At 33.5% G+C, this 12,194-nt stretch overlaps 1 protein-coding gene across 1 annotated transcript in view; it reads right to left on the reverse strand.

Moving 5' to 3' along the window:
• Positions 1-12,194, reverse strand: part of LOC106881014 (SCO-spondin) — a 26,812-nt gene that overhangs the window by 4,286 nt on the left and 10,332 nt on the right. Inside the window, exons 9-16 of the mRNA XM_014931200.1 lie at positions 11,619-11,815; positions 9,129-9,228; positions 8,481-8,648; positions 7,550-7,629; positions 4,700-4,798; positions 3,365-3,461; positions 1,538-1,772; positions 1,021-1,162 (exon numbers count right to left, since the gene is read on the reverse strand). Coding sequence (XP_014786686.1) covers positions 1,021-1,162; positions 1,538-1,772; positions 3,365-3,461; positions 4,700-4,798; positions 7,550-7,629; positions 8,481-8,648; positions 9,129-9,228; positions 11,619-11,815 — 1,118 coding nt within the window. The remainder of the gene's footprint in view (positions 1-1,020; positions 1,163-1,537; positions 1,773-3,364; positions 3,462-4,699; positions 4,799-7,549; positions 7,630-8,480; positions 8,649-9,128; positions 9,229-11,618; positions 11,816-12,194) is intronic.

Here is a 12,194-nt window from a genome sequence, read left to right on the forward strand (position 1 = left end):
AACCAATCAAGGCCTTCTGAGTGGATTTGGTAAGCAGAAACTGAAAGAATCATATCACACACACATACACACACACACACACACAAACACACACACATATATGCATGTATGTATTTACATACATACATTATAGGCCATTTGGCATCATGCCATGCTTGAGAAGAAGACCCATTAAGTCAAGTAAAACCACAGTTGTGGCCAATGCCAGTGTCACATAAATGGCACACATGACAGTGGCACGTAAAAGCATCTATTATACTCTCAGAGTGGTTGGCATTGGGAAGGGCATCCAGCCATAGAAACCATGCCAAATCAGACTGGAATCTGGTGCAGCCTTCCAGCTTGCTAGTCCTGATCAAACCATCCAACCTATGCCAGCATGGACAACGGATATTAAATGATGATGATGAGGTGTGGATCTGTGGTGAGAAATTCACTTCACTATATGGTTCCAGCTTCTTGGCTAAGTATCTCCTACTATAGCCTCAGGCCAACCAAAGCTTTGTGAGTGGATTTGGTAGGCAGAAACTGAAAGAATCCTGTTGTATATGTGTGCGTATGTCCTCCACCACCACTTAACAACCAGTGATGGTGTGTGTACAAATCCATAACCTAGCAGTTCAGCAAAAGTGAACCAATAGAATAAATAACAGACTTAAAAGAAAGTTAGTACTGGGGTTGGTTCATTCAACTAAAAATTCTTCAAGGTACTGCCCCATCATGGCCACAGTCTAATAAATGAAACAAGTAAAAGATAAAAGATAATTAAAAAAATAGCTTTTCTCAAATTTTTACCATAAATATGTAACAATAGAATTTTACTGAAAATGCTAGAAAGATTACTTTTTCAACTTTAATGCAAGCAAAAGATTAGTTTTTGCCAACCTATTTAATCTGTAAATAATTCAGTTTATTAAATTTAGTGGCTAAGTTTTTATCAAACTTAAAAGAACATTAATCAGCTAAGTGATGATGAATGTCTATATATAAAAAAAAAACAAAAGAAAATAATTATCTTACTTGCACTAGTGTATATCGACAAGAAACTGGTTCGATTGTGTAATCCAAATTATCAAAAGTTTTAATACTATTGCGACCAAGTATTGTACAAGTTCCAGGACATTCTTGCTTTTCACACACCCATTTACCATATTTACAAACACTATAGAATGAAGGAAAAAAATAAAATGAAGTTATTTCTTTATCAATATGCAGTCAAATGCAAATTTTGACTTTGAAATTTTAAAGAACATGAATACAGCTTATGAAAATGACAAACATTATTCCAAAAATCAGTTATCAATTATATTATACATAATTTCACTATATCCATAGAACTACTTGATGCCTCTGCCAAATTATTATTGTTGGGGGAAATTGATTAGTCTAATTCATTAAATTTCACACTAGTATTCTTATAGTTAGGTTGAAAATCTACTTCATCAGATCTGCTGAAGCCCATCTGAATTATATTAATCCCCAAAAACTTGATTCAAAATTAATCAGTTAAATTCAACAAATGATTTTAGTCACATACCAAAGGTTGCAATCCATCTTAACAGTAGAATTCTCATCGAATTTCTTGCCTTCATATTCACATGGGCATTCTTCCTTATTAATACATTTGCCGTTTTCATAAAACTTTCCAACAGGACATCGGCAAGCAGCCACACAAGGTAAATCACAATCACTAATTTCATCAGTGTTGCCACAAGTTCTAGGACAGGGGGCAGTGCATTCATCAAATTCAAACCCTTCAGGGCAAGTAATTGCTAATAAATAGAATAGATACATTTTAGAGAAAAATTAAATATGTTACTTGATATATTTTTTTCTGAAAAAAAGTGAATGTCAGTAGTATCAAAGTTGTAATTTGTCAATTCAAAGAGGTAGTGACTCTACTTGGAGAGCCCCTATTGAGAAATGTTACTCCAAAGACCTTTCAGAGCAACCCTATTTCTACAGCTTTTATTCACAATTGTATTCTTTCGGTCATTACCCAAGATTCCTGATCACAGATAAAGGTAGGCACAAACACCAAATTGAAGATAGCGAATTTGGTTCTTACACCTACCCTTCTTCAGATGAGTGAATGCTGAACCTGGTGCATTACTGAACCAGATACTGCAATTCTTGCACTTAATCCAGCCTCTTACTTTCCATCATTCATGAAAATGGACAAAAGCCAACTAACAGGAGACCAAGTGGCAGACCACTAAGAAGATAGTTGGATAACATCCATGTACTTAGTTGGTCTCACTAGGGGATCCAACAAGATCAATTGTAGATAGTTGATTCTCACAGGGCCTGATGGAAGGCATCCTTGTGGACTCTACTCCTATGACCCTTCAAGGCACAAGTGAACAAAGAAAATGAGATGAGATCAAAAATTGAATATAAGCTAGAATGAAACTGTTTGACGAAATACAAACTTTAAGAAAACTGCAAAAGAAACTAAGACCAATGAACTGTATTATTAGAATTAAGTATGCCATAGAATAAAGGTTTAAAAACATACATTTTAGATGTACAATGGTGGACTAAAAATTTCATAGGCTGAAAATGAAGGACTGATGCTAGAGCTATGAAATCTTGCATGCATTAATTTCAACTGTTCTTATTAATAACTGATTCATTTATTTCCAGGTAGACTGACATCAAACTGTTCAAAGAAGACTTCAAAATTAACTAATAGCGACCTGCCTTGTTGAAAATGGGTAAAATTTGGCATCGTGGTATTATCAAGTACTTGCAGAAAAAAAGGTTTAGCACTACAAAGACATTCATGCTGATATGGTTGCTACATTAGGATATGATGTTCCAGCTTTATCAACAGTGCAAAAGTGGGTAGCCTATGAACTTTTCAGCTGTCCATTGTACAAAATATTTCAGATGAACAGAAATTATTAGTAATGGTAAGAGTTGAGCAATAAACAATATTTTCTTTTTTGATAATAATGACTTCTTTTCGTAGTATGGAAGATGCATCCTAGTCGTTCAAAATCATGCAAAGACTGCATTTCAGATGCAATGAAATCATATTCATACAAATTTTGACATGTAATAATAAATGTTTAAGTGAAGTTAACAGTTTTTGATTGATTTTAATGGCTAATATGTATCTTTCATGCTACAAAAGTTTTAGTCTCACGTCATATCACTTGCCTAGCAAGTACAAACCCAAAATGATTTCTATTTTTTAACAGTGCAAGAAATAATGAAATAAATTATAAGTTGTTTTAATACAAAGATCAAAATGGGAGTGACACAAACACCAAAACAGGAAAGGATTACATACGACAAATGTTTTGTTTTCTCCACTTTGGAATATCATTTCCATTCAAAAAACACTGATGGGCAATACTTTCAACGGCTGTACATGCTGCTGTCATAGCTTCTTCTGCAGTATCAGAGGCACGGATCATCGAGAAGCAATTGTCTATTAAAACTGGCTTCTTTTCCTAAAATGACAGGTTGTTTGAAACAAAACATAAGAATGTATCAGATAATAAAGAAATTACATAAGAAAATGTTATTAATATTAAGAAAAGTAAATGTTCAATGCTCTTAAAATGTAGTTTTACTCATGATTAACAAATTTTATGTAAATTTCTGCTTATTTAAATACAAAAATTATTATTTCTAAACCTCTCAACGAGGGACATTCAGGCACAGTACTCTAAAGTAAAGATTATTTCCCATCATAATGCATTAGTCCTGCTTGGGACGAATGTTACTGTTATTTAGCCCCAGGGGCTGATGTAATCAACTTAGGCTCTTCCCTGAAACTGCTGGCTTTGTGCCAAAATTTGAAACCAATATTTGCAGATTTTAATACATTTGTTGATAGCATATAACAGTTTCCTGGGGCCAAATAACAGTAATATTCATCCCAACCAGGACTGCCGCATTATGCTGGCAAATAACCTTTACTCTGTTTATTTACAAAATCAGAATCTATTAAAACAGTAAAATTGATCACTTTTGGTTCAAAATATAAACATGAAGTTAATCATTTCTGAGGAATAATATGCAATGTAACAATGAAAGAAAAACTAAAGCATTTAAATCAAGAGGGTAACAAAAAGTAGGAATTTTTAATTACTTTTCAAAGGAAACCAAAAATTTGCTACCAACAAATGTATTAAAACCTGCAAATATTGGTTTCAAATTATGGCACAAGGCCAGCAATTTCAGGGAAGGGGCTAAGTTTATTACATTAACCCCAGTGTTCAACTGGTACTTATTTGATTGACTCTGAAAGGACAAAAGACAAAGTCAACCTTGGCAGCATTTGAACCCAGAACATAAAGACAGATGAAAAGCCACTGAGCATTTTTGTGCAACATGCAAATGATTCTACCAACACACCTTAAAAATCTGCAAATATTGTTACTGCAATACAGATGTATTGATTATCTCTGCTCAATATTGTAAAAACTGGGCAAAGATTAAATTACAATTTCAGTTTCAGTACAATAGTAAAACAAATTACAAAAACAAAAAACAAAATACAACCTATTGACACAAATACGTCTGCTTCGGTACATTATTGTAATGATAACAACTATCATGATAGAAACTAAAGTAAAAGTCTCATGGAAACATTACGAAAAACAATGTAATATTTAAGAAAATAAATCAAAGAGATTAGAAGTGAAACTGAGTAACACTAATTTTTTTTAAAATATAAACTTACAGAAAGATCACAATTATAGAAAGTAAAGGCAACATGGCAAATTTTGTTAGCTTCTGGATATCTGTAATCAGGTGATGTTGAAAGTCTGTTATTTTTGCACTGAAAAAGAAAAAAATAGGACTTAAAAGTTACATAAAAAGTTTATGAGAGAAAAAAATATTTTCATAATTCTGAAGGGCTTTTATTTTTACGATGTATAAAATGAAGAAAATAGTATCTTAAGTAATTAATTATTTCTGCTTTAGGCACAAGGTCTTGAAAATTGAGTGGGGGGAGCTAGTCGATTACATCAATCCCAGGTACTTATTTCATCAATCCTGAAAGGATGGAAAGCAAAGTGGACCTCGGCGGAATTTGAACTCAGAACATAATGACAGATGAAACACCGCTAAACATTTTGCTCAGCGTGCTAACGATTCTGCCAGCTTGCCACCCTAGTATCTTAGGTAATTAATGTCATATTTCACATTTTTATTCTGTCTAAATGAAAAGACAAATTATGAAGACCAATTAGTTCTTATTTTAGCTTTTAACTTCCATTGAAGATGAAGCAGCAGCTTAAGTCTTTCTACAGCACCGAAATTTTGAGCACCTTTAAGGAATCTATTCATTCACAATTAGTTATTACTTTAGCAATCATTGAAAAAAGATCCCTCTTAATCCCAGGCAAAATGTTTGTTTCAAAGACATTAAATGGAGAAAAAATAAAGTAAAAACATAAAGATGATGATGATGATGATGATGATGATGATGATGATGATGATGATAAAACTTTAACGAAATATAACAATTATATTTATCATAAATGCTTACTAAATTTTCATAAATATCTAGGTCAATTCATCATCATCATTTAACATACGTTGTCCAAGCTGGCATGGGTTGGACAGTTTGACCAGGGCTAACAAGCAGAGGGGCTGCACCAGACTCCAGTCTGATTTGGTATGGTTTCTACAGATGCCATTTCTAACACCAACCACTCCGAGCGTTTAATGGGTGCTTTTACATGCCACCAGCATTGGTACCAGTTGCATGACACCAGTATCTGCCACACTATGATTTTACTTGGCTTGATGGATCTTCTACTCAAGCACAGCATATTGCCAATAGTTTTGGTCATTTGTCATTGCTAATCAACAATCTCTTGAGGGGCTACTGATATTAAATATTACTGGGAGATCAGATTACATATAGATATGCCAGTATATGAAGAAGGATATAAATGTAAACTGATAAGCTATTTTCATGAAATAACTTGCAATATCAGTAATAATTTAGTATCAGTAATAATTTACTTGCAATATCAGTAATAATTTTGATAATTAAAGTTATCAAAATTTGAATCTAATTAAAATTTATCTAAATTTCAATTACCTGATTTTAGATAAATTTGAATTATCTAAATTAAATTCACTGAAGATCGAAATAATGTTGGTAACTCCTTATTACATGGTAATTAGTTACACACATAGATATCCTGGACAACAGTCAAAGAAAAACTATTCAAGTGATTGACATGAAGCCACCCAGAAACACACTCCATCATCTCTTCATCACTCACACCTCCTCTTCCCATTGCCTTTTCTTTTCAGTCACTGGCATTATTGTCTCTACTTCTCAGAGATGGATGGTCTCATGCCACCTCCACCCAAGTTCAGTCACTCTATTCATCATTTATGCAGTTGCCAAATTGCAACAGACAGTCTAAGTGCTACATTAATGCTATCAATCCCTCCAGTTATGCAAGACTAGCAAAGGCTTGATGCACTGGTCCTTCTTTTAGACCTGCTGTTTTTCCCCAACATTTTTTCTTCCTTTTGTAGCATTAGCAGGGCAGTCGAATTACTTCGCCCCAGCGTAGCAGCACATTGGTGCTGCGTTCCTCCGCTCTTTAAAAGCTAACAGCAGAGGAATATAAATGACGACTTCCACTAGCTTTTAAAGAGCAGAGGAATGCAGCACCAATGTGCTGCTACACTGGGGCGAAGTAATTCGACTGCCCTGCTAATGCTATATCATCGCCCTCGTTTGTTGTTGTTTAACACAGGTGAGCACTAGTCAGATAGTGCTATGATCAAAGGTTTTTTCAATTCTGATCTTCCAATCTTTACTTGAAGCATTACGTAGCCAAAGCTAAATTATTTGATGTATCCTTCTGTGGCAAAGGAGATGTTGGTTAATGCAGGGTACGTATTTGAATGAATGCGTGTCAGAGGGCTAGTAACATTTAAATATATGTTTGCATAAAAGGCACAATAAAATACCACAAGACAATGTTCTCTTTAGGTTAACAAACCTGAGAATTTATTCTAGTGCAATCAAGATATTACCAGAGCTTTGCAGGTAAGCCTTCCTAATAATCGGGAAGGAATCAAGTGTCCATTCATTAATAATTGTTCAGTCTGTGTATCGTAGATATCAGCATTCCCGTCAATCGGGAGGGCTTACCTGCAAAGCTCCGGTAATATCTTGATTGTATTAAGGAATTAACTCATGCCTCCTACACCTTGTTGTCTTGTACGCTTATCTCTGTTGTGCCAACTACTTCATGTGTGAGCAAGGAATAAATTTGTTTGTTAACCAAAAGCATTACCTTCTGATTTTTATCGTTACCTTTATGTACCTTTTTTTCCTGTTTCTTTGTATTTAAATGTTATAAGTTAAAATGTGATCTTTTGTATAATTGTCCATAGAAATAGAGAAAATTCTTTGTTTCATTGCAAATAGCCAATAGAAATGTTCATATTCAAAGACCCGTGTTCTTTTTATAATTTTGGATATCAAGTAACTTTTACTAAAACAGATATTAAATTTCAAAAAATTTATTTGCAAACCAATTGAAGTACCTACTTTATTTGGTGGTGTTATATATGCTTGAATAAATTCTTCTGAATTCGCTAAAATGTCACCTTCTCGATTGAAAAAGTCATCTAAGAATGAATACAAATAATTGTATATGATGAAAATTACAGAAAAACATGTAAGGAAGGATAAAATTTAGAATTTACAAAGAGAATCTTTTCATTAAAAGTTTAATGATTCTGAACAAGTAAAAACCAAAAGACACATGAGTTGAGAAATATGATTATGTTTCTATTAAGTTATGAATTCTATAATTCTTTAATGCTTTTTCCGTTTTTTTCTTTTGGAAGAACTTGATGGAAATGTAAAAATATTCTAATCTCCATCACAATATATAACAATGTTTTAGACAGGAACTTTTATTTAAGAAACCATGAAGCAAATAACATTTTAGAATATGTCAATTTAATCTGTTTAACTACTAACTTTGTATTCATAATTTTGAAATAACAAATTGTTAACTCAGTTTATTTTCAGAGCAATGTTACTAATAAAAATGCATAGCCTAGTGGCTAGTGTGTTGCACTCACAATCTAGCGATTGTGAGTTCAATTCCTGGACTGAGTGGTGCATTGTGTTCATGGGCAAAACACTTCATTTCATGTTGCTCCAGTCCAAGCAGCTATAAAAATGTAACCCTATGATGGACTAGCCTTCTGATCAAGGGAAATGTTAGCTTTCTCGTCTCACCAATGGAGTGGAATCATTCAAAAGTTAAAACAATGCAAAGCACATTGTGACCAGTGATGTATAACAATATTTAATAGTTTGGTCAATCATGTGATCATGAATGCAACCCAGAAATTTAAATAAAGAAATACAAAAAAAAAAACGAAATGCAATTTGTACCAGTAAATTCTGATTATAATATTAATTGAGGATAATTCATAAAACACTGAGTGAAAAGCAATTTACTTACTGTTTTCATTACCATCATAGTTACTGCATAACCCTCTAAGTTTAGAACTTTTGAAAAGAGAATCTGATGGAACAATTTGGACATACTGTCTTTCATTCATTAATATATTTATTGGAATGGTTGAAAATTGAATGGCTATATAATTATAGCGTCTTGATACTTCAACACCTGGGGAATAAAAAAGAAAAAAAAGAAAAATCTTTCTGAATGAATTTCTAAAACAAATGTCATATTTAAACATACAAAAATTTATAGTACATTTATATGAAATAATATGTATAATAATAAATTAGCAGGCTAAAAGCTCGCTAAAAATACTTTGATGCCACATACAAATATGAAGCTAATGTGGTTCAGATGCTCAATTGGAAAACTAAGTAAGGAAAGTATACAAAATGATTAACTAATGATCTAATTATTTCACAATGTGAATACCGCCAATATTTTTATCTGATTATCCAATTTCATGTTCTCTGTTAGAAAAGACATTTTACTTTACACTTTTAAACATTTTTAAACGTTAGATGTAAATATAAATGCAATTAAAAGAAACATAACATAAAATATAGCTGGATTCTACTCTTATAAGTTTTTCTTTGCTTGTTACAAATGTGAAAGATAATTTTTTTTTTAAAGTGTTAGACAAACCATCTTTGACTTCTCCGTTTATATTCATGTATTTTCCATTCAATAGAACACGTCCTTTTTGTACAGTCACAATTGTGTTTCCATATTTTACAAAAATTGTCTAAATTTGAAAGGGACAGAAAGCATAAAGAATATTTCAAGAATTTTTTTTATATTTACAATTGAGATAAAAGGAATTATTATGCATTCGTGCATTAAAATTAAAAATGATTTGAATAAAAGAAAGATGGTATTCTAAAATATTAAAAAAGCACTTGAAGAAATTGCTAATAAAGTTCTCAATTAACTCCAAGATATTTCTGGCAATTTTCCCCAAAATAAAATATTTAAAATTATGTTTGAGTCTACAGTTTAAAACATGTTTTTATTTTATGCATTATGTTCTTCCTCCTCTAGATAATCAACATCAATTTATTGTTGTAATGCAGATTTCTACATAAGAACTTAATCATAAGTTATTTAATATACAAGATCAGAGTCTTATGTTTTGTATTTTATTGTTTTACATTCACTTTTTTGCATGGGAATAGGGGCTTACTTTTTGTAGAAATTAATTCTTGAGGTGTTATTTCTAATACATGGTGGCCACTGAAAGACTGAAAGGTTTGAAAAAGTCATAACTTCATTTTCAATCTTTTTTTTTTTTTTTTTTTGCATGTTGTAGAGCATCCCTTAGAGATTAAAATGGCTTTGTATGATGTGCAGCAACAAGTAAATTTCACTTTGTTTTTCTATTCCAGTGAAACATCAATTATTGAAACTCAGAGAAAATACTAGCATCATTTTACTGTCAGAGAGTATCTCATAGTGATAGCAAGATTCAGAACCTAATCGCCCGGTTTGAAAGAACTAGATCAGTCAGTGATCTTCCAGGAAGAGGTCCTAAACACACTGTGTGCACTGTCACAGCAGTGGAAGCCATACAACAGAGTGTCCTTGAGGATTCACCAGCCTCTACCTGTCCTCACTCTGATCAACTATGCATCACCAGAACATCACTTCAGAAGATTCTGAAACTGAATTTTGAAATGTTTCCATCCAAATAAATTAATAACAAAATTTTAAAAAACCATGTGCTTGTAAAAGTTATTTTTGTTTTATATCATTCGGTCTTTCTGTGGCCACCCTATTCTAACCACTCAACTGTGAAGAAACAGTAAAAGCTAAGGAAATGAAATGATATTCCACACAAAGAAGACATTGGCAAAACAACTTGTAACTATGTAAAATCCATACTTGATATAAAAAAATGTGTGTGTGTGTGTGTGTGTGTGTGTGTGTGTGCTTGTGTGTGCATGCATGTTTGCGATTGTGGGGGGAGGCTGTGAATGTGTGTGCATGCACGTGTGTATGAATTTGTGTGTGCATGCACGTGTATGAATGTGTATGTGTGTGTGTGCATGTGTGTGTTCATGTGTGTGTTCATGTATGTGTATGCTTGTGTGTGTGTGGTTGTGTGTATATGTACATGTGTGGGTGTTCATGAGTGTATGTGTACATGTATGTGTATGTGTGGTTGTGTCTGTGTATGTATGTGTGTGTGTGTGTTTGTGTGTAATCCCTCGCCATATTGCAGTTCACCTATCGTGCACTCATTACATCATAGTTCACTTATTGTGCACTCGGTACAACATAGATTTTTCTGGCTAATATATGTAAATTTACATCATGGACTCCTCAGTATATCGCAGATATCTGTAGCCAATGGGTATTTATATTTTTTTAGATTTTAATTATTTCTGTGAGAGGTTTTGGAACACAACAACTGCGATAGTCAAAGGATTACTGTATACAGTAATGATCAACCAGACAAATGCCATACATTTCCAGATAGCAGAAACATTATTTTCATCAGATGTAGGACAATATAATTTAAACTGCAGAAAAGCCAGATTCAGGTAACCAAGAAAATAGATTAAGTCTACTGTCTCAACCTCATGATCATTTAAAAGGTCTTGGAAATATTCACTATTAAATGTCTTTTTCTATCGAAGCATGTCTTATTATGGTTATTTGGCACCTGTTTACAACTTTATTTCTTTAGTTATCACAAACTATCTTATATAGGTGCAGGCAGAGCTGTGTGGTAACCCAACCACATGGTTCTGGGTTCAGTCCCACTGCATGGCACCTTGGGCAAGTGTCTTCTACTATAACCTCAGGCTGACCAAAGGTTTGAGAGTCAATTTGGCAGACAGAAACTGAAATAAGCCTGTCATGTGTGTGTGTGTTTGCAGGATTATTCTTTGTGTCTCTGTTTGTCTGCCATCACCACTTTGAAAACCATTGTTGGTATGTTTACATCCCCACAACTTAGCAGTTTGGTTGAAGCAACCAAGAGAATAAATACCCGGCTTTAAAAAAAATAAGTACTGGGGTCAATTTGTTTGACTAAAATTCTTCAAGGCGGTGCCCCAGTATGGTTACAGTCTAATGCCTGAAACAAGAAAAAGACATGAAAGATAGCAAGAAAAAAAATTAAACACATACCTTTTCACAGTTTTTAAGTCGAATGCAATTTGTAATTGTCATCCTTACCCACCAGAAATTACTAAATTCGATCAGGTTATAGACACATGAAGGTGACTGGAGAGTGAAAAAAGAACCATCAAATGTTCTAAAAAGTCTGGTACCTTGGCTTCGACAGCTTGAATCTGTTTTTAGGGATTCATCACCTATTGTAGAATCTAAAAAAATTTGAAATATTATACTAAAATGCATCTTAGATAAAATTCATGTAAACAATTCAGTGAAATATATTCAACCAATGCCAGAACGGGACGACACTGCATAGTGCCAAAGATCCCAGCAATGCCATCGCACTTCAGGACCAGTTACTGCAACAGCTTGGGATTCAGGGACCCACAGCTTTTTAATATTCTCCCAAAGAGCCTGAGGAATCTGCACAAAGTAGATGTAGGGGTTTTTAAATCAAAGCTGGACCTCTTCCTATCGAGAGTCCCAGATGAACCTACCTCGCGGCAGGAGGTGCAAATGAGGGTTGCTAAGTCAAACTCCATTCTTCACCAAGTGCCACATATTGTAAGAGGCTCCCTGTAATAACAG

Source organism: Octopus bimaculoides, chromosome 2 (assembly GCF_001194135.2).
Source record: "Octopus bimaculoides isolate UCB-OBI-ISO-001 chromosome 2, ASM119413v2, whole genome shotgun sequence".
Lineage (NCBI taxonomy): Eukaryota > Metazoa > Mollusca > Cephalopoda > Octopoda > Octopodidae > Octopus > Octopus bimaculoides.